The sequence below is a fragment of the Juglans microcarpa x Juglans regia genome, chromosome 7S (genome assembly GCF_004785595.1).
Source record: "Juglans microcarpa x Juglans regia isolate MS1-56 chromosome 7S, Jm3101_v1.0, whole genome shotgun sequence".
NCBI lineage: Eukaryota > Viridiplantae > Streptophyta > Magnoliopsida > Fagales > Juglandaceae > Juglans > Juglans microcarpa x Juglans regia.
In genome coordinates, this window is record NC_054607.1 from 2,998,147 (window position 1) to 3,022,211 (window position 24,065).

Here is a 24,065-nt window from a genome sequence, read left to right on the forward strand (position 1 = left end):
CTCATCGTCTTGATAAGATTGTAATGAAAGGCTAAGGATGACAAGACTAGCTCGTCTACTTCACTTCATCTGCGCTGAAGTTAATAGTCCAATGCTCTACTACCAGCTGAGCTATCCATTGGAAATTGGTTAGATCATACCAATATCTCATGGAACATCTTGATTCATGAAAAATAGACAAGCAACATTCCAAGACAGAATACTAGGTTTATAAGATTTTTGCATAGTTATTAACTTCCCAGTCTTGAAAAAGAACCAACAAACAAATAATAGCCTGTAGAAACAAGATTTGGTGAGTTCTACTAATTCTTGGTACGTTAGATGATATCCTAATTCCTCAATCAAAGAGACTGAAGCCCATATCCTGCAAAAAAACAAAAGAACAGAAACGTCAGATAAAATGGGATTGTATACAACTGTTTGAAAAAGTAACAAGTGGAGCCTGTATGCCAAATAGTTTAGTCAATCAAGAGGATTTGGAGTTGTTTCCCATTCCTACAAATCAAGAGGATTTGGAGTTGGACAGTCTTCCCCATGCGGGATCCGTGGCAAAAATGAGGAGACAGAAAGGGAGGGGGGTGGAGAAGGGGGGTCCCATTTCCAGGGTATAAGATCTCAATGGCTGAATTTCCCATGGCAGCCACACATACTTTAAAAAGAATTTGATGGCAATGAGGTTCTTGGAATTATGAATGGCCGGAAGAGTTGAATGACAGTCACTTTTAGAATACTTACATCATCTGACTCCTCTTTCTCTTCCACTTTTTCCTCTTTCTTAGGCTCCGCTGCAGCAGGAGCAGGAGCAGCAGCACCACCACCTGTTGCTGCAAATGCAACAGCACCACCACCACCAGAAGGCACGGATGCCAATTTCTCTCTTCCAGATGCAATTAGTTCAGTAATATCTTTACCCTTGACTTCGGACAAGAGCAGCTCGATCTTATCATCATCAGCTTCAGCTCCAACTACAGAGTAAAGTAACTATTAGGCAATGACAACATATAATTTATAAAATCTTTCTTTGGTTTTTATATACAAAGGATGTTAGTCATAATCATAACCAAATACTTCCAAAACAATAACCTAGAGTTCGATCTTCATTATCTAATCAAATCTTAAGTCTACAGTTTGGCAATGATTCAGTAATTAAACTTACATGAATCCATATTTTTCCTTTCATTCCAGGTATTATATCATCAACCAGGAATCCAGACTAATTCTTAATCTAAATGGGCCAAGAAACTAAAACAGAAAAAACTTCTCATTTAGTAAGAACTGGATTTTTTTTTTATTAGCCCTGGGTGTCCAGGAACAGTGTCCCGACTAATCCCGGGGGTGCACAGGCACTCAGCAAGGAGTTTTCCGCAAGTGCACCTCGGGTAATTCAAGAGGAAAATCCCCCAGTCCGATACCAAAACTATTCAAAGAATCAAAACTAGAATTATTCCAGGAACTAGTCTCTAAATAAGACTAAGATAAACTGATAGTCATAAAATTTATTCAGGAATGAAGTTCAAAAAATCAAACCTTTAAAAAAAGAGGAAATATCGACAACTTTTACCTATCCATTTTGCTAATAACATATATTAAGTGGCAGGTCCAGCGAACCTGTCCTAGCTAGCCATACTATTAAAATCAGTGAACACCTATACAACATGTATGCAATTCTTAATCAATCTGCATGTTAAAGAAAGAAAACGGTGTATGGCATCCCCCCTCCCCCGGCAAGGAAATTAGAAAAAAAAAAAAAAAAAAAAAAAAAAAAACAGTTACAAAAAATGTTCCACTTGTTGCACAAAACTAAAATCCTCAAGAAACATTCAGACAAAAACAGAAGCCCAAAACTTCGTCCAAATGCTTAGGGAGGCTCGGATTTGACCCCTTCAAACAAAAGTTCCTATAAGTGCATAACAATCATGTTCGTGCATTTCTTACACTTATTATTGTGTAATGTCCACATAACTAAAAAATATTAGCAACTGCCAACTGTTAATCTAAGTTACAAGTTTAGATCAACCCCGGAGTAGCATTATAGACTACATGCAACGTAGAAGAGAACAGGCCAAATCTACCAGAAACCAAACAAGTGGATTTAGCCTCTCAAAGAAGAATAAAGAGAGTCACGAATCCCCTGTAAGTTGCTAACACAAATTCGGGAAGACGTAGAAAAATTGAGGTTCATAGCACAACCAAGAAATCGACCATCTGAAGTCCACCATTCTTGAGACTCGTTTGATCAATTCATCATCTTTTGTGGCCACATTAATGGGATAAACGTAACAAATATCTCGTTTCCAGAGAACCAAGAGGAACATCAAAATTCAATAAACTTGGAAGCAATATCATCCGAACCCATTTAAAGGGAATAACAAAGATTGACATGCAGTCTTCTTTTCGAAGTAATGTAACAGATGCAATCAGCATAACCCATTCGAAGCATAAAATGTCAAAATCAGAAGTCGAGAGAGAGACAGAGTACCGGATCCAAGAATGTCCTTCAAATCATCAGCTGAAGGGCTGGTGTTCCCTGCCAAAACAGCGAGCAAATATGCAGCTATAACCTTCATTTTATCTTCTTCCTGCAAAGCCAACTCATATAGGTTAGGATTAATCAGTAGTACAGAGAGACAGTGAGAGTGAGACAGAGAAAGAGTACTTCGAGGGCCTGTGAATCTGAGAGGAGGGAAATGAGCGCAACAATGCTGGAGGCTCGTTAGGGTTCTAACTTCGCGCTTTCTATAGAGCTACGGTTTTTTGTTAATTGTTTGGATTTTTATTTTTTATTTATTTATTTTTTCCACTACCACTATCAGTTTAAAGTTTTGTGATCAAATTGCTCTTTCATTGTTGATTTATCAGCAAAAATTAGAATTTGCTTTAAAATCTTAAAAATAAAAATAACACATTTTAAAACATAAAAAATCAAAATAATAAATTTAAAAAAAAAAAAAAAAAAAAAAAAAAAAAGGTAGGGGAGCCACCTGTGTTGCATCAACTCAATATATTAGGATGAGTTGTGATAGACAGTTCAGATGAGATGAAATGTGATATTTTGAATGGTAATGATATTTTTTGAATTAAGATAAGATGAGATAATTTGTAAAAAAATGTGTTTGAATAGTAAAATGAGATGAGATAGTTTTGACTTTTTAGGATTTGATAAAGGGTGGGTCCCACTGTGCATTGTTTATGTACTGTTCACGTACTGTTCATATCAGTTTTCACTGTTTATATACTGTTCATACACTGTTTACGTAAGTTTTGACAATGTTCACACATTGTTCATGTTTTTCATTATTTTATACTGTTTATTTACTGTTCATTTAAGTACATGTTTTCAAAACTTAAGAAATGAAATATTGTGTTTGGATAACCAAAATTACTGTATGGTACAACTCCAGATGAGATGTTTTCATTTGAACTGTCTATCCAAACCAGTCTTAGTCACCAACTTAGACTTTTTATTTTATTTTTTGTGAATCACCAGCCTAAAACTTTGTCATGGTTTAGACCTTTCTTTTAAGAAGGGGCTAGTATTAATAAATTACTAAAAATTCATCTTAACTTTAAGAATGTTTTTGGTTTCAAGATTTTTTTATCCTTTGCTAGTTTTGTTTCTTTAAGGAGGCAATATGTTAGTTATTCTTTTATCAAGTTGGTAGTGGTGGGCAAAACCTTCGCCCACTCCGACTCCACCCGACACCCGCCTCAAAATTGTTGGAATTCGGAGTCAGAGTCAGAGTTTTTCTAAAAGTTTTTGTCGAAATTGGAGCTCAGAGCAAACAACCTTAAAAAAGAAAATAAAAAAACAAAAACTTTGCAACTTTTACTCTTCACCGAACAAAGAAGAGAAGTGTATACTTTTAGTGTATTTTTTGTGGTTGATCTATCTTTATCTGTCAATCCATTTGTTCTCTCTGTTTGCTTTTCCTTCTTCGATTTCAAATCACCGTCCTTTTTCTATTTTTCTTTCATGGGGTGAAGTCGGTACGTGAAGCAAATCATTCACATCACTTAAATGATAAGACTTGATTTGTAAAATTTAAATTTTAAATTTTATCTTTTAAATTAAATTATATTATATAAATACTTTACGACATGTACTTTACATACCGACATGAAAATATAATTTTTTGGCAACATAAATATATAACTCAACGGCAGAGTGTCTCTTACCTTTAAGATACATTATAAGATGAGCTAGATATTTATTTAAAACCTTTAAAATGGAACATGATCTCAGTAAATCTTACTGTCTGTTAAGAAAGTGGTAGGAGAAAGGTCAAACGACTCAAACCCCATCGAATATCAATATAATCTTAGTGAGCATGTACTGGTGGGAGAGGGCACTAAAAAGAGTGCGGTGTGTTGCTGACATGACTCAGCCGGTAGATGAGTGGAGACCACTTTCTTAGCTCTTCTTCCTGCAACGTCCAACCAAATGTAGGAAGCTGTCCCTGCAGCAGAACCACCCATTAATGGCACCATCAATTCTAAATCTAAACCACATGCACCCAACCAAAACAAGAAAACTGAAAGCTAGAAAGAGACTTTCCCTTGGCTATGCTCATTTCAATCTCTTTCAAACACTTGGCTTCCGTCTTTTCTCTCCTATGGCACCACCTTCTTTGCATAATGGTCACCCTGGGTTGATGTCAATGGATTCTCAGGATAGAAGAGAAAACTTTGAGTCAACGGCTGCAGTGAAGTTGCAGAAGGTTTACAGGAGTTATCGCACACGGCGCAGGCTAGCAGACTCGGCTGTGGTTGCTGAAGAGCTCTGGTAAAAGCCACGGCCACCTTATGTTTTATACATATGCTCTGCAAGATTTCAATTCTTTCTCGTCTAAGAAGTCTTGGGAATGTTTGCAGGTGGCAAGCTATAGACTATGCAAGGCTAAATCACAGCACAGTTTCTTTCTTCAATTTTCACAAAGCAGAAACAGCTGCCTCACGGTGGAGTAGGATCAGCCTGATTGCTTCCAAGGCATGCTGCATTTAACCATATTAAATCTAAAGAATCATATTATGATATGATAAATGATATGAAATTAGCAATGGTGTCATAATTTGATGGTTTTGGCAGGTTGGAAAGGGATTGTGTAAAGACACAAAGGCACAGAAATTAGCTTTCCAACATTGGATTGAAGCTGTAAGCCTGCAATGCCATTAAGCCAAACATTACATTTTCTAGTACTGACTATTCAATTATTCTGCATTGTTGGAAAGCTATTTTTGTGTGGTGCAGATTGATCCGAGACATCGTTATGGTCGTAATCTGAACTTCTACTATGAAGAGTGGCGCAAAGGTGATGCACGGCAGCCATTTTTCTATTGGTATGCACATTTCTCTCAGTATTTCTTTCCTTTTCCAGGAAAATTTCTCATGGTTGATTCTTTGATTTTTCTCCTTAATTGCCATATCAGAATGAGCCCTAATGTGTGCATTTGACTCAAGTGCATGCAAATGAATAGAAATGAAAGTGTGCACAAAAGTAGAAAAAAGAGATGTCAGAAAGATTTACAAAAATATGGGAAGGGGTCACTCAGAAGTTTTATACATGTCTTGTGTAGGTTGGATATTGGAGGAGGCAAAGAGGTTGATCTCAGAGTTTGCCCAAGATCAAGGCTCCGACAAGAATGCATTATATACCTTGGACCGGTATGTTTCTCTACAGAATCAAACCTAGAGTGGATGCTCACAATCAAAGAATGAAGTCCATTCACAGCAATATTATTTTCCTTTTCCATGTCCATTAAGATGAATCTACTCTTGTCAGAATTTTATTTAGATACCATGATAGAAATTATATAAGCACTGCTTCTGTCAATACTCTAATTTTCCACAAGCCGGAAGCAATAAAACCCTACCTAGAAAATAGCTCCATGCTTCCCATGCCCTTAAACTAGCTCTAATTAAGCTTTCCTGACTTCTTCATCTTATCCTATCTGTCGAAATGCACCATGGATAAGCAAGAGAGGGAATACTATGAATACATAATTGCTGAAGGGATGATGGTACATAAACATACTGGAAACCTCCTTCATACAAATCAAGGATTGCAAGGTTCAAAGTGGATTTTTGTTATGAGTACCTCGAGAAAACTTTATGGCGGCGAGGTAAAAACTGACACATGCACCAAACCATTTGTTTACAGTTCTCTAATCTGGAATGTAATAAGCATTATATAAAAGATTAATGCATTATTTACTGCTTAATCCAGAAAAAGAAGGGATTATTTCATCATTCCAGCTTCCTTGCTGGAGGGGCCACTTTGGCTGCCGGAAGACTTGAGGCAGAACATGGCAAGCTCAAGGTATGCTGGTTGAAAGAGTATCTATAATTTTTGGCCTTCAAATTTGCTTTTGAAATTATAAGTAGATCTCTTTTTACACATATTTACAAGAAGGGGACATGAGATTTGATTTAGTTTGAAATAGCTCACAGAATCATCTTTCATTTATAACTTCTTTAATTGCATGCATAAGAGTCCCACCATAAATCTATAGCGGCTATTCCACCAAGATTGGCATCTATGATGTCAATTCTGGTAGGATCAAGAGAAACTTCCATCTGCAGATAATAGGACACCTGTTTGTAAGAAATTCTTCCAACTTTATTTTGATGAGGTATAGGTTTAAAAGCATACTTAAAAACATGAAAAGCCTATATATGTTTCTTGCCTCTGAATTCTGAATTTTGTCCTTTTTCACTTCCAGTCTGTGTCGGCATATAGTGGACATTACCGTCCAACTGATGAGAACCTTGGCAGCTTCCTAGCCTTCCTCAAGGAGAATGGGATCAGCCTAGATGAAGTTCAGGTACTCGACTCATATGCCATGTCATTTCACAAATCTACCACACCGATTTGAATTCCATGTTCACAAAATTGCAGTTATAAACCATGAAGTATATCTTCAAGATTTTAGGATACTGCAGATCGCAAGTTGACCTTTATGAACTTTTTTGTCACTTCTTATTTTGTACTACTTTAATTATCCCTTGGACCCTTACCTGTGTTTTGTAACCAACATTTGCTTGATATACCGTTTCTTCTTCATTTCACTGAGATTTTCCCATTTTAATCAGGTTCTTTCCCCTGTTGACGATCATGAGAGCTATGATATCGGCACATCAGTTCAAGAAGGAAGTGAACTTGGTAACAAATTCTGAATCGCTCCAAGGTTTTTATATGATTGAGAATAACGGACCCTCTGAATCATGTATATTTGCTCAAACAGAAAGAAGAAACAGTTATAAGAGAACCTTGTCCAGTAATCTCCAAAGCTCCAAAAGAAGCGTCCCAAAGAAAGAGATATTGCAGAGGATCAAGTCAAAAAAGGAAGCATGTTCTTATCAACTAGGGCATCAACTGTCCTTGAAATGGTCAACAGGAGCAGGCCCAAGAATAGGTTGTGTAGCAGACTACCCTCTGGAACTAAGGCTACAATCCCTTAAGTTTGTTAACCTTTCATCAGGGGATCCTCACACAGCATCAGCCTCTACACTTCCCTCCAATCTCACTTCAATCACATCTTTCTGTGTGGTAATGTGACCAGATTGACTCTTTCTTAGAAGGTATTTAACAAGTCAGCATCAATTTTGAATTTTCAAATTTTCTATACACATGAAGACCTCTTTCGATATCATCTAATCTAATGCCATTATCCATCATCTCAGATGATCATGGGTTCAGGTGCCTTGTTTTCACACATGTAAATGACTTTGGTATATTTTATGCAGTATGACCAAATACTCTTTACATTTAATATCCCCAGCTTATTCTCCCGGGTGCAATAATAACATGGCACCAGGTACATATCTGGAATCAAACAATTGCTCTCTCTGTCAATCCATCCAAAACCTGCTGGAAAGTGGTTTCTTGGAGTTATGCATAAGGATTTGCAGAAAAGTATGCAATTTTGTCACATTGTAAGCCAGTGTAAAATTTGATAGATTACTGTATGGTGCATGAACCATCAATATCCTCGAACTTGGACCCCATTTCATGTATCTATCTCCCCTTCCCATGGTTTTGGCCCTGGAACTCGTTACAGGGCCAAAACCATGGGCGCAACTATAATGGGCAGGGAGAGGTACCATATAAAAACCAGTTGGAATGATAGCTAGCATCCAAATTTGGCACATCTCTCCCTTTCAAACAACCAAATGAAGCGGTAAATAGCAATGAAGAAGATAAGAAATAACACAGCAATCAAGCTGTCAGCTTATTGTGTGAACAGAAGATCGTATGCCAAGCACCCAAGAAATTATTGTTGCTCACATCCAATTATTTGAAGTACACTACAAACTTCATATTCCAGATGCGTTCATACTATATTAAGTTCAGCAAACTATTAGTGGTTTATAGACTACACACTTCCAGGGAATTAGTGATTCTTAAGCTGCCGCCACAGCTTCGGCAGGCTTTCCTTCAGGTTCTGCAGGTTTACCTTCCGGTTCTACAGGCTTTCCTTCAGATTCTGCTGGTGCTTCTGCTTCCCAGAAGCTAGTCTTCTTTCCAGTTTTTGAAACTGTCTGCAGAACTGCCTCAGGAGGCACACTGCCCTTCACTGTCACTTTCTGCTCCTTCAAATCAATATCATATGATTCTACCCCTGTAGATGGTAAAAAACGACACCAGCATGTATCATACAAGATTAATTCCATAAAAGTAAATACGAACCTAAAGTTCCCTGATGATTTCAGGTACAGAACAGAAGTTAATAATAATACTCTAAACAAGCACGTATAGAACTGCTTGTCAAAATATATAAATAATAACCACTACAGTTTCTACAAGCTTTATTGTTTTTAAAAAAAGAAAAAGGATTATCTTGACCCCATGATCACATAAATCTCCCACAAATCCCACACCTAATCTGTGTGGGACAAGAATTACCAATGGGCAACAAGCCCAAATCCCCACCACAAATTTCCATAAGCGAGCACATTTCATTTCAAAGAAAATAAAATTCATGATACATGGTTTGTAAACAGAATATTAGCAAAAAGATAAAATAGTTCTCTATCAAATTCTTTTTTTGATTGGTATAAAATAGTTCTATATCAAATTCTCCATCACATAGTTTTCTTTGGGAAAAGAAAAGACAGAAAACACCATCAAAATCAACAGCTGGATAAAAGGACTTTCCTTCACAACTGCACCCACCTAGCTAGGATGATAATCAATGAAGCTTCATACTTCCTAATCTCAATAACAAAGATTAGGACAGAGGAGCAGTTAAATAATTTGTGTTTTAAATTGTGTTCCTGGTAGGCCAAAGGTACTCTTTTAGCCGTCAGCTAGTATTAAATTTTACTGAGTTCTTGTTTCTTGCCATTTGCTAGGGTTGTAACTTGTATCAACCTTTTCTTGTATGTTGAAAACACGCCACAAACACATGTAAACTTTACAGAGAAAAATACCATAAAGCCACACAAATGCCAGCATGTAGAGAAAACCTTAGACGTAAAAACTCAGTTTTTACATGCATCAAAAGACATAAAATTGATAAAAGAATTTTATTAAAGCTTACTGAATCAATAAGAGATGGTTGAGAGATTAAAAAAAGGAAAATTTTCAAAAAACAAGGCCTCGGCAAGTTTTGAAGTTCAATTTGAAGGGATACCACAAACCTTCCATTTTTTCCAGAACCCTTTTCACGGCCCCAACACAGCCTCCACATGACATACCAACCTTGAGGACAACTGTCTGCACGAAAACAAAAACAGAACTTCAGGTCAAAAGTAATGAGGGAAAATAGCAAAGCATTAAACCTTACTCTTGCTTAGCAAGATAAGCATAATTCCAAGAAGCGACTGTTATCAGAGAGAGATGCAAGACTAGAGCGTGTAAAAAATGAAGATCTACAGAGAGGAAAGCTCCTCATCCTCTGAGCGGTGAACCCCAAAGGAAATTGAAGACATTTGGCCTCTTTCAATACAATATCATATGATAAATCAAGTGTAACTCAAGAAAAGTTAAGTCAAGTTTTCTCCTTGCATTATATTTTATGATTCCCAAATACATTTTGCTAAATCCTTCCTCTTTATTTTCTTTTTGGGTCCATCAAAACAAACTGGGGAACTGACTCAAAGCTTTGTTATTTCAAGGTTGAGTCAATAAAACAAAATCAATCATCCAAAAAGAGAGAAGCCCAACCCAGAGGACCTCAATTTACACACACAAGCAACATCATCAAATTCAAACTTCATTCGATCAAGACAATAGCATATAGATCGCTCCATATTTCATCTTAAAAAACATATCAAACCTTGCATGCCAAAGAAAAAAAAAAAAAAATAGATGGAATTTTCGACCTCGAACTAACCGAACATGTAAAATAGAATGCCCAGAAAACCCCTGGCTATAGAGGAAGAATCCATTAAACTAAATCCAGATTTGACATGTAAAGAAGAAGTTGGGTTGGGTACCTGAGACATGACTACAGATTTTGGAAGAAATTAGCTGAATGACTACAAAGACTCAGAGACTGAGATTTGTGGTGGTTTTCTCCGGTACAAGAAAGCTTAGGGGTCGGGGGTTGATTTATATAGAGAAGAGAAAGGAGAGGTCTGGTGTTGGAGTCGAACGGTTGAGGTGAGGAAAAAGAAGAAAGAAAGAAAGATAATCATGATAAGTTCGGTGGCAACGGATTTATTACCCATGACGTAACGTAAAAAAGACTTGCCTTTTTATGTTTAATTATTTTTTTCCTTTTTTTCAGTAATCAACTAGAAATTCAACGTCCTAGATTTTTATTTTTATTTATTTATTTATTGTCTTTGAGAGATTCGGATGACAATAAAATCTTACGAATTTCTGCCGAAAAATAAAAATTTTTCTGCCGATTCGGATGTCATTGCCTTATAAAATATGAAATATAAAATATGAAAATAAAAAATCAAATTATATATTTTTAAATGGTATACCAATATATAGTTTTGGGTACCGCATCTCTTTTCTATTGTCTCATCCTACCGCTTAGATTTTAGATATAAAATTAGGAAATGCTTATTGCTTGGGTCTCATTTTGGATTCGAGGATTTTTATCGAGATTTTTATTTATTTATTAATAAAATAAATGTTTTTAATGATATTATAATTTTTTAAAAATATTTAAAGATATAAAAAAATATATGAAAAGAAAATATATTTAACCTTATTGGAACCATCTTATGCTTGGTGGGTGTAACACGACTCGAATAGATCCTACTCTATGATATTATAGTCTTTTTTATTTTTAAATTAAGATTTCTAAAAACTTTGCAAAGGATTTTAGAGTTTAGAAAGTGAGAAAAACATATGAAATATGTCTTACAATATTAAATCCTATGAAAATCTCATATAGACTATTTATTATAAATTCGTGCTAGAATTCAAAAGTAAAGTCTAAAAAAATGGAAAATTAACATTTTTTGGATAACTAATTATTCACATGTGATTGTGTTTTGGTAATCTTATGTATAGTATGTGGTTCTTAATTATTATTTTTTTTCTCCTCTGGTAAAAGTAAATTATTGATAATTTTCCAACTAATGGTCAATATATAATGTATTAGTTATTTTTTTTTCTTAGTTAATAATGATTGAAATGAATTTTGCTTTATTTTGTAAATGCGTACACCATTTACATTCTAGCCAATGTTAGAGATTTAAGATTGTCATTAGTGATCAAGCATATATCACACTCAAATCAGATTATATTATGTTCAAAGCCAACATGTCACAATTGGATTGGTTAACTAGAGTTATTGAAAATGTTAATGAGGTGCCAAGCTTTCATTGGTGAAATGTCTTGCAACCAACCTTATAACCCAATAAGAAAAAGTTGGCATCGTTTGACAATGAAAAATTCTTCTCATCAGATACTATTAACTATTCTACACCCCACACCCTATGAAAAATACACATATCTTATAAAAAAAAAGTTACAGGTGTGAATTATGAAAGTGAATAGTGACTGATGTATAGAATTCCTCTTTGACAACGTTGCCATTCCTTTTAAGTTTTTGAAATAAATATTTTTTTTACAAGTCAGAGAAGTATAGATGCAATATGTGGATATCACTACATTTATGGATAACATGAATCTTAACTTTAAATAAATTGAGATTTGCTTACTGTATCTATATCTGATCAAAATATTAAAAAAATATATTTAGAAGAAGATCTCAAGAAATAAAGTTTCCAAACTGATGTGATTAAATATAGTATATTAGATTGCACAACTCCTTTAAGTAGAAAGGAACTATAACATAATTTGATTAATTTGACAAATTTATTTATTAGAGAGAAACTCAAATTCCATTTTACAGGAATATTTATGTGATAGTCTTGCATAGGTTGAGAAGTACAAAGTGTTTTTCTTTGGTTATTGGTAGTACATGATAAAAAGAGAGTGCAGTACCCATAGAGAAGTACAGGCATCTTTAACTAGTGTTGTATCTACCCAACTTTGACAAAGAGGGGTGGTGTCATTTCTGTACTCAAGTTGCAACAGATAGCAACCTTGCTTTCATATTACTCACATTCCAAGAACATCTCCCTCCCTCTCTCGAGTGATGATAATATATATATACATATGGTAAGAATTTCTTTTATAGATTAATAAGGCATAGCAGAATATTAATTCAGTACCTTGTTTAGGATCTTCAATGGAATTGTTACACGTGTTTGGTCATCCGGACTCCAAATACTTCTAGTATATTACTAAGAGCACTAAGCTAATACATCTTTAAAATTTAAAGAAACGTAGATAAAATGATCTATATCGACTTTTTTAAAAAGTAAAATCTTGAACTATGAGTTACAGTAATTTTCAGTATATATTTAAATTTGAAGATATATTGTTCATCTTCAAAAGTAATATTTTATTGTAAATTACCCTAATTACTTTACTTTTCAATTTTCATTTTTCACGATTTTCATTTCTTCCGAACGCTTTTTCACTTTCATTTTTATGTTCAGTTTTGAAATATTTGAAGGAAGAAATATTATTATTAATTAACATATAGTTAGTGTAATTGTAAAATGTGAAAAAAAATAAAAATATTATTATTAAAAGAATAATATTGTATTATTATTTTAACTAATATAAGGTAAGATTATGATTAGAAAGGTTTTAGATTTATGTAAAACATGTACTTTTCATCAATTTTTGAAAAAAGTTTTGATGAAGTTAATGCTAATGCTCTAAAACATACTAGCAATTCTATGACACCCCATAAGCCTGATTTTCAAATGAGAGAACAAGATTCGAATCTTAAAAAAAAAAAAAAAAAAAAAAATCAAATTTAAAAGAGATTTTCCTTGATTTTTTAGTGCACTTTACTTAAAAGGGGTGGAGGAGGGGCAATGTATAATCCCCTCCACATAAACATTTCAAATTTCCATCATTTTTCTTATGAAAGAAAGAAATGGAACAAATACATTGAACATTTTTTACTGTACGGTCAGTATATATATATATATACACATAGTATGTATATCATTTGTTTTATCATTATCATCTCAACATTTCATGATGTGACATTAAATAATTAACCTATAAATTAAGCATAACAAATAGTCTCTAATAATTTAATAAGATGTAATAAAATGGTGAAAAAATGATAATAAAAAGAACGGTGGGTACGTAACATTACTCACACGCGCGCGCGCGCACACATATATATATATATATATATATATACATCCACACATATATATGAAATTATGAAGGTTGGTTGGCATGTATTTGGCCAACAAATTGTGGTCAATAGGTGCAACGACTAATTATTTTTAGATCGTCGTTCTTCGATTATCTCCAACTGTTCAATCAAAGTGGTAGGACCAACAGCTTACCAAAATAGTACTGCTATTGTATGTGAGTCAATGAATTCCCTTTTGGCATGATGCTATCTTCACTGTTTATTATGTTTAGGTACGGGGGACGATGTGAAACATCCGGGGATCGAAATCCCAGACTCCAATTTATTTTAAAGAAAAAAGAAAGGAACAAAAAATGAATTTGAGATTTGAGATTATAATTCATTTGATTTTGGCCCCAAGTGGTGGTGTTTCTTTCTTTTATATATTTCAATTTTGGCCAAATAAGTGGTTGACTTTATAAAGGAAATGTATTTTATACATTGAAATCTTACACAGCTCTCAAATAAAATAGAGAACATGTCAGATAGAAAAACAATGCAATATGATGATTGAAATAACACATGCTCAAACTCTAACCTATCAATTTCATTGTTCTTCATAATTTCTATATTTTCCAAAAGTTAAAACTTCCTGTTGTATTTAAACCCGTGATAATTTGTGATGAACTCACAAGAAAAAAGTGGAGCCAAGACCATATATATATATATATATCAGAAAATATTACTTCCAATATTACAGTATCCACAATGATGTTCTGCAACTAGAAAATGGTATGAAAATCTGGAGCTGTGGTTGAAGATGAATCAGAAAACTTCTTACTCTGTCTTTCATGTCTCATCACCTGAAATTTTGTCATGGTTATAGGGATAATTACACATGGATGAGAACAACACTTTTTCAACTGGAAAAATGAATACTTTTATGTAGGTGACGTCTCTTATTCAGTCGCTGCATTATTGTGGATAACAACATCAACAGACACTCTGCCTCTCACTCTGTCATATCAAAATGATTGCAAGAATAACCCTATATGGTTCATGTTCTTCATCCTTTTTAATAAATGAATTATTTTGGTGGGTACTTCGGCAAGAAGAGTTGAAAGCTCGAATCCTCTGTTTACAGCTGTACTCATCATAATCACAAATAATCCAAGCTGTGGATTACAGCCAGTCCATCTCAGCGATTTTCAAAGTAGCCAGTAACATAATGTTTAAAAAGAAAACACAGACAGATACCTGGTTATCTGATTTCCCTTCTGCCTCAAAACCTGGAGTCTGCTTCTCTGATACTGTCTGTGACATCTCAACTGATTACACCTCCTGCTTCTGCTTCGTTTTGGCAAACTTTTTTGCCCGCAACACCTTCATAACCTCTACAAAACCAGCAGTCAACATCTAAAGCTATTCAATCAAACCGAGAACAGAATACAGATTCTCCAACTAATCAGAATTTCAAACACAAGCCGTATGAGTGTGCCTCTTTACCAGTTATATCGCCATTGCAATACAATCTCATCGCTCATGTGAAGAATATGCCATCATGTTTAACAACAAAATGAATATACCATCATGCTTAGAATACCAGTTTTGTCTCTGTCTCTTGTATGAATTCACCATTATATCCAGCAACCAGCTTAGAACAACAGACTCCAGGGCCATGTCATTAATCATTCAAAATTGTATAATCTACATGGTTTCTTTTGACATATAAATGTGGTGAGAAGTACTTCTCCCTCTCTTTGGAGAAAGAATGCAACAAACAATTTGCATCTTGAGAAAATACAAAGAGATCAGGTTCTTTAGAACTTAAACTGGTGTTAATTTCCTATCGAGTCTCAATGCGTCACCAATAATCTCTGCATGAACATGAACCATCAACGAAACTATGAAATCGGTTGTTATCCCGAACAATTATCTCTCTTCCTGTAAATTTAGAAATCAGCTTAATGGCCTCATGGCAATCACCGCAGACACGGAGGTTTTTAACCACTCGAATCACATCTTTTGAAGATGTACTAATTAGACCAAATGCAATAGCCAGTTTCTCACTATGACAACCAAGGAAATGTTCCTTCTCCTCCTCTTCAACGTCGAACAGGACAAAATCTGTACTTGGAACATAGCCTGCTGCTTTCAATTCCATAGCCAATTCATTGAGTTTTGCATATATCTTTTCTGACAAGTAGTGAGACTTGTCTCCCACAAGAAATTCATGAACAACCCCATCTACTTCAATCCAACTACACCCTGGTATCTTTTGGATCCCTTTCTCATTCATGGTGGACCTCAGCAATGCTGCTTCATCCCATCTATGGCTTACTGAATAAATATTTGATAAGAGAACATAATTTCCTGAGTTCCATGGTTCTAACTGAATGAGTTTCTTCAATACATGTTCTGCCAACTTGGTGTTTCGATGTAGCCTGCATCCACTTAACAAAGCTCCCCAAACAATAGCATTGGCCTCCACGGGCATACTTGTTATCAATTGATGAGCTTCATCTAATAATCCTGCACGACCTAGAAGATCCACCATACATCCATAATGCTCGATTGTAGGTGTCACGGAAAATACGAGGTCCATGCTATTGAAATATCGACGACCCTCATCAACTAGACCTGCATGGGTACACCCACAGAGAAGGCCAATGAAAGTGTTTCCATCAGGCTGAATCCCAGTTTTCTCGATTTGGGCAAATAGTCCAAATGCGGCTTTGACATGCCCATTCATACTAAGCCCTGATATGATGGCATTCCAGACAACTCGGTCTTTTTCCTTCATCCCTTTAAAGACTTCCCAGCCTTGAACCATGCTCCCACATTTTGCATACATATCAATCAACGCTGTACCAAGAACAGGGTTAGTTAAAAACTCATTCCTATCCATCAGCCGACTTGCCCAGTCCCCCAAGTCTAGCGCACCTAACCTTGCACAAGCAGAAAGAACTCCAACCATTGCATAACGATCAGGTTTCAGGTTTTCTCTCCGCATCTGGAAGAAAAGGTCCAGAGCTTCTTTAGGGAGTCCATTTAGCGCATAATTCTGAATCATGGTGCTCCATGTAACTATATCCTTCTCGCTCATCCTGTCAAAGACACACCGCGCTTTCTCCATGTCTCCACACTTGGCGTACATGTCCACTAAAGAAGTAGCCACAAATACATTCCTCCCCATGCCAATCTCTGCCATGTATCCATCTATCCACGCTCCACTTCTCAAGTCCCCTAGTTGAGTGCACGCGGACAAAACCTTAACAATGGTAAAACTGTCAGGCTGCAAGCCCATCTCCAGCAACATCTGAAACATGTCAATAGCTTCCCCATACTGACCAACACCGATGTACCCACTAATGATTGCTGTCCAACAGACGACATTCTTCTCCGGAATATCGTCGAAAATCTTACGTGCGTGTCCCATATAGCCGCAACTAGCATACGAGCAGAGCAAACTGGTTTTCACATAGACATCGTCGTCGAACCCCTCTTTCACCACGAGGGTATGAATCTTCACCCCCAGTTGAAAATCCAAAAGTCTAGCGCATGCCTTAAGAACAAAAGGAAAAGTGAAACAGTTGGGCAAGAATCCCTCTCTCCGCATCATACAATAATATTCAATGGTATCGTGGAAGCAGTCGTTGGAAACCAATCCCCGGACCATCGTGTTCCAGAGAAAAATGTTGGGTTCTCTGGCTTGGTCGAATACAATCCGCGTGTAATGAGTTTCACCAAGATGCAAGCCGCGGCGCAAGACCATGTTGAGGAGATAGTTGTCCTGGTCGAGGCCAAGACGGAGAATGTGGGCGTGGACGTGCTTGAGGTGTTTGAAGGAGTTGAAGCCTTGAAGGAGGGTTTTCTTGATCTCCAAGACCTTGGAAAATGCTACAGAGGTTGGGTTGGCGAAGATGGCCATGACCCTCACTGTCGCTGTTGGTGACGCCTCTTCTCATCGATAGAGTGAATGCAGTCTCAGGCAACCTTCGGTCATCATGTTGTGCTGGCCGACAACAGGAGGCAATGTCAAAGAGAGCTGCTAGTTACAGTCCATATACCCAAGCCCGTGTACTCCAATTGTCTGTCTTTTGTCCGTGTCAGTATTGGTAGAGTGACCAAAATGTCCTGCTGCCCAAAAATCGTATAAAGCAATTTTGAGTATTTTGCCGCTGCCCAGTCGCATTCTGATTTCTCTCTGCGCCGTTCGAAATCCAGCGCCGTGGTCAGCTCTTCCGGGTTTGCGTCGTGGTCAGCTCCTCCACCACCGGCGTCGTCCTCAGTTCTCCACCTACATTTTTCCAGTAACGTAGACCCATTTAGCCGAGGTTCCTCTCATTTTTCCAGAAGCTTATTTTTGTTCAACACAGATTAAAAGGCATGTGCAGGAGTCAGGACAATGTGGATAATATTTTTCTTAATTCAGAAAATTAATCAAATAGCCATTCGATATCAGAAAATTAATCAAATGGCTGGACGTATATGTTAATGGGATTATATTACAAAGTACAAAATACTGCAGTATGGTCAGCAAAGTCTTGCTAATCCTTGCATCAACCATCCTGTTGAATAATTTTTATGGATTCTGTCATTTCACCAATTCGGACTAAATAACGAGCTAATGAATCCCTTTCTTTTTGCCATTGGACTTCCCAATCCAATTCGTCGTAACACTCATAATATATATATATATATATATATATATATAACTTGGTGTATTAGATTAACAGAAAAGATAGATGATTCTGGAATGAGAAAATGTATCTGATACTGAAGTCTCTAAACATGCTCTTGTTTTGTTTTCAGGTGTAGAAGGAACAATCGGTGTAAATTATGGCACAGTGGCAAACAATCTCCCTCCACCAGCCCAAGTTGCACATTTCCTCTTAGAATCAACCACCATTAACAGGGTCAGGCTCTTTGACGGCAACCCTGATATATTGCAGGCTTTTGCTCACACTGGGATTGAGCAAATACCCCACCTTACCAATCTAAGCTTTGCTCAACAATGGGTGAAAACGTATGTAGAATCTTACATACCCGCCACCGACCTAGTCCGAGTTTTGGTGGGGTGTAACACACCCAAAAAAGGCTAAGGGATAATCTCACTTCACAGTACCTCCAAAAGAAAAAGAAGATAAAGAAAAAAATTAATCTTTGTTTACTGTTGGGATGCTCCTTCCATAGCAAAATTGCTTAGTACATATAACTCACTTAATGGACTGAAGCTTAAAAGCAATAAGAAGATAATACAGCACAATCTACAACTAGTCAAGACTACGGGCCTAAGCCCACTATTTAATACAACTTAAAGTCCAACTAATAATCTAAAGACTCAAATGTAAGATAAAAAGATAATTGAGGCCCATGGGCTACATGAAATGAATACTTCAAGCTGGGTTGTTACATTGCCGTTCCCTTCAAACAACCTTGTCCTCAGATAAAAAGATATGACTTAGCAGTTTCAACATAAATTACTCCACAATTCTTCTTCAAAGGGGCCGTAAAATGTTCTGCTTATTGTAAATTGGATGAAGGAATATGAAAGAAAAAACCTAGTCGAAGTCATATGATACCATGATGTCCTCAGAGAATCCTTTGCCACAGAAAACCATGCTTTGTATTTTACAGCTAAATTTGATATAAACGACTTTTTCAAGTCAAACCCTTCCAGCAAACCTCGGTAATCAAATGACCCTCTTTCATTGTTATCCACTTCCGAGCTAGTATTTTTTTTTTTTTTTAACTCTAGCTTGCAATAGGATGCCTAGACTTCCAGACTTAACTGCCTTTAATGCATCTTCATTCATTCCATTTTCGGTATATCTTCTAAACAAGGACTCCACACTTTCTCGAATAGCACCAAGTAAATTGCCAAATTCCCCAACAATGTCACTCTTATATTCCTGCTCTAGTGTATATCTTAGGGCAACGTCTGTGTATTGTGCAAGGTCTGTTCTTCTGTGTGCAGTGCCAGTAGTGTTCCCACCCTTCTCTGGTTTAAGCATTTCTAACAGTGTGAAAGCGACAAATTCAGGATGTGCTCCTTCTTTCCTTATATCCGATTCACTACTATCAACCTTGGCATTCACATTACTATAATTCTCTCGTCTGTTTTCAGTAACTTTATTGGCACTAACTGGTTCCAGCTTCCTTAACAGAGATATATCACTAAATGTATCCTTAACTCGCCCATTCCCCATTTTTAAGGATATATTTAGGTTAATCCTCAATTTCGACGGCCTTTCTCCACCATCATCGCTATTGAACAAATTTGGTTTTTTCAAGATAAAATTTGGAACACTACCTTTAGTTTTACCCATCGCCATCCCATGCGTCTGGCTTGGTTTCTTTATCTTCGGTGGCTCATCATCATCTTTAAGAGGGAATCCTTTCTTGGGAACACGTCGAACCAAATTCAAACCCAACAAACGTGATGATTGCACTTTTCTGCCCATTATCTCTTTTGTGAAGGGAGATTTGAAAAGGTGCAATGCTAGTCTTTCCCTCCAATCCACCTTTTGTTTACGAGAATCAGTTGCAAAATTACCTAGATCTGCGGTGTGGAGTTCTCGGCTGATGAAGGAAACCAAGGGTACGAGCACTGTGAGGAGAGTGAGAATTGTTAAAGGAAATCGAGATCCATCGCCTTGGTTCTAACAGATCTCGCCCACGGCAACGACTTTGATGCTCAAGGCTTTCACAATAGCACCATTTCCTTCCCCAAAGGCCAGGTAGAGCACAAATATTTGGGATTGTTGGGAAGAAGATGTCACCCACCCACCCCCACAAAACCAAATTGCCGTCATGGCAAATGGCGAGGCAGATGCGGCCGCCAGTGACGACAGGGCAGACAGACAGTGGGTTTAGGGACCTTGAGTCTCCTGATGGACATGCCTTGTGGGTTTCTTGTGATATTGGGTCTGGTCTAGCATGTTTTGTCTGGAACAAGGTTTTAGGATGAGGTTGGTGTTTGTTTTGGTGGTTGTTGAGCAGAGCTACCCGATCTCGATTTGGCTCCCGGTAGGACCTCCACGTAATGACTAAAGGTGGAAGGAAGGAAAGGAGGAGTGGTAGAGAATGGCGTTGAGACTGACGAGGTCCGAATTGAGCTTGGGGCCACTGGCGAGGATCTTGAGCTTGTAGAGCACTTCGACTGCGTGTTGAAAGAGGAGGTCCAGGTTGTTGCTGGCGCTCATGGGAGAAAGATGAGGGTGAGGAACAGAGACATTGGAAATTGCTACCACCTGGGTCAAACTCCCAAATATGAGAATCTGAGTGTGAAACTTGAGGCTGGAGCCGTAGTAATGCTGTATTCCAGCTTTGAGAAATCTCCAAATAACAACTCATTTTTCCCTCTGGTCCTTCTCTTGCTTTATTCACTTCTCTTCGGGCTCTATCCCTATGTTTGGAAATGCCGGTGTTGAGACTGGGCTTGAAAATCTCACGGTTACCTTTGATTGTTTCCCCCTTAGAAATCTCGATCTGGATCTGAGAGAGGTATTTTTGGTCGCAAGGCAGACTTGAGACTGGAAAGAAATTCTTTGGCTTTGTTGCTTCATTTTCATTTGCAGCTATGACAGTGGCAGATGGCGTAAAAATGGTTTCACCCTCGGTTGATTCTTGAACAATATTGTTGATTGCTGTAGAAATCTCATCCATGGCTGCGTCGATGGCTGCATTGGTTTCTTTTTTTCATAGCAACAATCGTATCTCCAACCCTTTCAAGCTGCTGTTGAAACACTTCACAACTTTGTTTCATCTAAAGAATTAATTCCATGATTAATTCAATGATTGATAACACAGAGACCGCTCTCTCTAATACCAATTGTAACACACCCAAAAGAAGTTAAGGGATAATCTCAATTCAAGAGTGAGTACCTTCGAAAGAAGAAGAAGATAGAAGAAGAAAATTGATCTTTGTTTATTGTTTGGATGCTCATTCCAGAGCAAAGTTGCTTAGTACATATAACTCACTTAATGAGCCTAAACATAAAAACAATAAGAAGATAATAAAGCACAATCTACAACTAGTCAAGACTATGGGCCTAAGCCCACTATTTAATACAACTTAAAGTCCAACTAATAATCTAAAGGCTCATATGTAAGATAAAAAGATAATTGAGGCCCATGGGCCACACAGAATGAACACTTCAAGCTGGGTTGTTATAGTGGACAACGATGGAGATGAAGGAACCTCTGTAAAGCATAAACAAATGTGAGTCAATGAAGATGGGGATAAACCTCTATCAGCATGAAAATGTAAGCATAAATCTCTCTTATGGAATGACCTTTGTAAGGCTCACGATGATGGGGATGAAAGTCAGGGCATAAGAAATTCAAAAGCTGCGTCTCAATTTGCTTACCTGTGAGAGGGACGGCGCTTATACCTGTTGGCAGAATGGAAGGGGACAACGCACGAGGGCTAGGTACCGGGGACAAATGACAAAACTTAGGAGGAAAGGGAAGGGTGGAGTTCAGTCTTGGGAGGAAGGGAGAGCAGTCTCTCACGAGAAAGGGAAAGGGTGAGGAAGGGTTTTGCTCTTCAAGCTCAAAGGAGTGAGACGACGTCTTGTTGAAGCCTAAATGAAACGTTGAGCCTAAATGAAACAGTGAGTTTTTGCCACCTTGGGCTTGTGCTTCAGTCCCCAACTGCCATAAGAATTTCTCATATTTACAAGCCCCTTAATTAGTGATATAAAACCGATTTAAATTTTAAAATTTATTTTTCAAATTAAATTATTTTTTTAAGTAGAATTGTCCAATTTTGTTCACAGAACAATGCCAACAATACAATCTTTGTCTTTCTGTAAACAAGTTAAAACAAAATCAGGTGCCTCTTCTATCCACATCTTCTCAACATCTAAATGTATAGTTGCTTTTGCTAAATTATGAGCTACTGTGTTTAAACTTCTATGTGCATGCTGCACCTTCCAGTCAGGCCAAACTTGTAGGAAGACCTTCATTTCTTCGATGATGCTTCCATGGTAGGTAAAATCTTCATTTGTGCCATTTACTGCATTAACAATAACCTATGCATCTCCCTCTAGTATCACTTTGTTGAAATTTAATTCATTGTAGATTTCTATTGTTTTCCTTTCCATCTCCTGCCCACTTCAATAATGGACTACAGTTTACTAGGCCCAAAAATTATTTATGGGTCTAAAAGTGATTAAAAAAATATTTTTGGACCCAAATTGTTAATTTAAATTCGTGAATATGACTATAAATTTGCTAATGTATATTTTGTGTAAGTTGTAGTGTGGTAAGGTGGCCCTTTTGTAGATTGCCTTCACAATACAAGTCACACTTAAGTAATGTGAGACTCTTGTATTGCCTTGGTAATATATAAAATCGTCACCCTACTACACTACAACTTACACAAAATATTAAGTAAAAGTTATACTTAATACATATTATTATATTTATATATAGTACAAATAATAAATATTTATAAATATGTATCCACCCCCGCCCTCCGCCCCCGCTAGGGGAGCCAGATGCGGGGCGGGGCCTCGCTACCACCCCTAGTTTTCCTTAGTGCAAAACTTTCTGCTATAACTGGTTGCTCCACATTGCCTCTCTGATCACAGCATGCCACAATCATCTCCCCCTTTTCATCTCTAATGATAATTCCTACCCCTATCTTCCTTGACTTAACATGTATTGCATCCTAATTAGCCTTTACACAATTCTGCCCCGGTGGTCTCCAATGTTGCTTCTCTCTACCTGCATTGTTAAGTCTCTCTAGCCTCTCTAAAGGTTGTTGAGCTAACTGATATTCATTCAAACTATCATTTGTTGATCTGATCACACTACTAGGGCTGAGAAACTTCTTTTAAAAAATGAATATGTTCCTTCTGATCGATAAGCTTCTCATGATTGTTGCTGTTTCTTCCGTTTTTGTCTTGTTTAGCTTTCTCGTTAACTCTTCCCATAACTTCAGTAAATCATTTTCTGCTATCCTCCATTTTTGAATTGGCTTCAAAGCCATGGCCCAAACATCATTTGTAGCAGGGCAATGCCACATTACATGCATCACAGACTTTTCTTCTTGTAAACAAATGGGGCATTTTGGTTCATCTACAATCTTTTTTTAAACAGGTTTCTTCTTGTAGCTAACAGATTATTCCCTACCTTTCACAAGAATATTTTCACCTTTCCAGGTATATCTAAACCCAAAATATTCTTCCACTACTAACTGTCTCAAGCTCTCCTAATGTTTCCCCCTTCATTGCTTTTTTTCTTGCTTCCTCCAGAAAATAAGCACTCTTAACACTGAATAAGCCCCTCTTGGAAGGACCCCATACCATTTTATTCTCTATATTCCTTCTGCTTATAGGGATACTGCATATCTGATCTGCCTCTTCCTTCTTGAATACTGCTTTGATCAGACCCTCATTCCACTTCCTCTTTTCCTC

General features: G+C 36.9%; 4 protein-coding genes across 6 annotated transcripts; 1 reads left to right on the forward strand and 3 right to left on the reverse strand.

Annotated features, from left to right (window-relative positions):
- Positions 1 to 192: 192 nt before the first annotated feature.
- LOC121241043 (60S acidic ribosomal protein P2-like) lies at positions 193 to 2,820 on the reverse strand. Its single transcript, XM_041138641.1, has 4 exons — positions 2,657 to 2,820; positions 2,480 to 2,579; positions 736 to 965; positions 193 to 364 (listed from the first exon to the last, which is right to left on the reverse strand). The coding sequence occupies exons 2-4, from the start codon at positions 2,565 to 2,567 to the stop codon at positions 338 to 340; spliced, it is 345 nt and encodes a 114-aa protein (XP_040994575.1). The 5' UTR covers positions 2,568 to 2,579; positions 2,657 to 2,820; the 3' UTR covers positions 193 to 337.
- A 1,562-nt stretch (positions 2,821 to 4,382) lies between these two features.
- LOC121241042 (IQ domain-containing protein IQM3-like) lies at positions 4,383 to 7,770 on the forward strand. Of its 3 annotated transcripts, none has more exons than XM_041138640.1 (11): positions 4,383 to 4,783; positions 4,873 to 4,987; positions 5,087 to 5,152; positions 5,249 to 5,337; positions 5,575 to 5,662; positions 5,974 to 6,120; positions 6,225 to 6,317; positions 6,721 to 6,822; positions 7,091 to 7,160; positions 7,243 to 7,579; positions 7,682 to 7,770. In XM_041138640.1, exons 1-10 carry the CDS (start codon positions 4,479 to 4,481, stop codon positions 7,554 to 7,556), a joined length of 1,389 nt encoding a protein of 462 aa, XP_040994574.1. In that variant the 5' UTR covers positions 4,383 to 4,478; the 3' UTR covers positions 7,557 to 7,579; positions 7,682 to 7,770. The 3 variants fall into 3 exon arrangements, with proteins under 3 accessions (XP_040994574.1, XP_040994573.1, XP_040994572.1); XM_041138639.1 differs by having other exon boundaries at positions 4,384 to 4,783; positions 7,745 to 7,770; XM_041138638.1 differs by having other exon boundaries at positions 4,385 to 4,783; positions 7,243 to 7,770.
- A 428-nt stretch (positions 7,771 to 8,198) lies between these two features.
- On the reverse strand, positions 8,199 to 10,644 carry LOC121241044 (copper transport protein ATX1-like). The gene is made up of 3 exons (XM_041138642.1): positions 10,439 to 10,644; positions 9,641 to 9,716; positions 8,199 to 8,619 (listed from the first exon to the last, which is right to left on the reverse strand). Exons 1-3 carry the CDS (start codon positions 10,445 to 10,447, stop codon positions 8,402 to 8,404), a joined length of 303 nt encoding a protein of 100 aa, XP_040994576.1. The 5' UTR covers positions 10,448 to 10,644; the 3' UTR covers positions 8,199 to 8,401.
- Positions 10,645 to 15,287: 4,643 nt separating this feature from the next.
- Positions 15,288 to 17,676, reverse strand: LOC121241296 (putative pentatricopeptide repeat-containing protein At3g08820). Its single transcript, XM_041139003.1, has one exon. It carries the CDS (start codon positions 17,564 to 17,566, stop codon positions 15,500 to 15,502), a length of 2,067 nt encoding a protein of 688 aa, XP_040994937.1. The 5' UTR covers positions 17,567 to 17,676; the 3' UTR covers positions 15,288 to 15,499.
- Positions 17,677 to 24,065: the final 6,389 nt, after the last annotated feature.

What these genes read in the sequence shown, in the direction of transcription:
- LOC121241043 (XM_041138641.1), bottom strand. Translation starts at nt 2,567, where the DNA reads ATGAAGGTTATAGCTGCATATTTGCTCGCTGTTTTGGCAGGGAACACC. An exon ending in GAAGGACATTCTTGGATCCG is followed by an intron (nt 966 to 2,479) that starts GTACTCTGTCTC and finishes TTTACTCTGTAG; the next exon opens with TTGGAGCTGAAGCTGATGAT. An exon ending in AGAAAGAGGAGTCAGATGAT is followed by an intron (nt 365 to 735) that starts GTAAGTATTCTA and finishes GTTTTTTTGCAG; the next exon opens with GATATGGGCTTCAGTCTCTT.
- LOC121241042 (XM_041138640.1), top strand. Translation starts at nt 4,479, where the DNA reads ATGGCACCATCAATTCTAAATCTAAACCACATGCACCCAACCAAAACA. An exon ending in GTGGTTGCTGAAGAGCTCTG is followed by an intron (nt 4,784 to 4,872) that starts GTAAAAGCCACG and finishes GAATGTTTGCAG; the next exon opens with GTGGCAAGCTATAGACTATG. An exon ending in GAAAACTTTATGGCGGCGAG is followed by an intron (nt 6,121 to 6,224) that starts GTAAAAACTGAC and finishes TGCTTAATCCAG; the next exon opens with AAAAAGAAGGGATTATTTCA.
- LOC121241044 (XM_041138642.1), bottom strand. An exon ending in GGTTCTGGAAAAAATGGAAG is followed by an intron (nt 8,620 to 9,640) that starts GTTTGTGGTATC and finishes TACCATCTACAG; the next exon opens with GGGTAGAATCATATGATATT.
- LOC121241296 (XM_041139003.1), bottom strand. Translation starts at nt 17,566, where the DNA reads ATGGCCATCTTCGCCAACCCAACCTCTGTAGCATTTTCCAAGGTCTTG.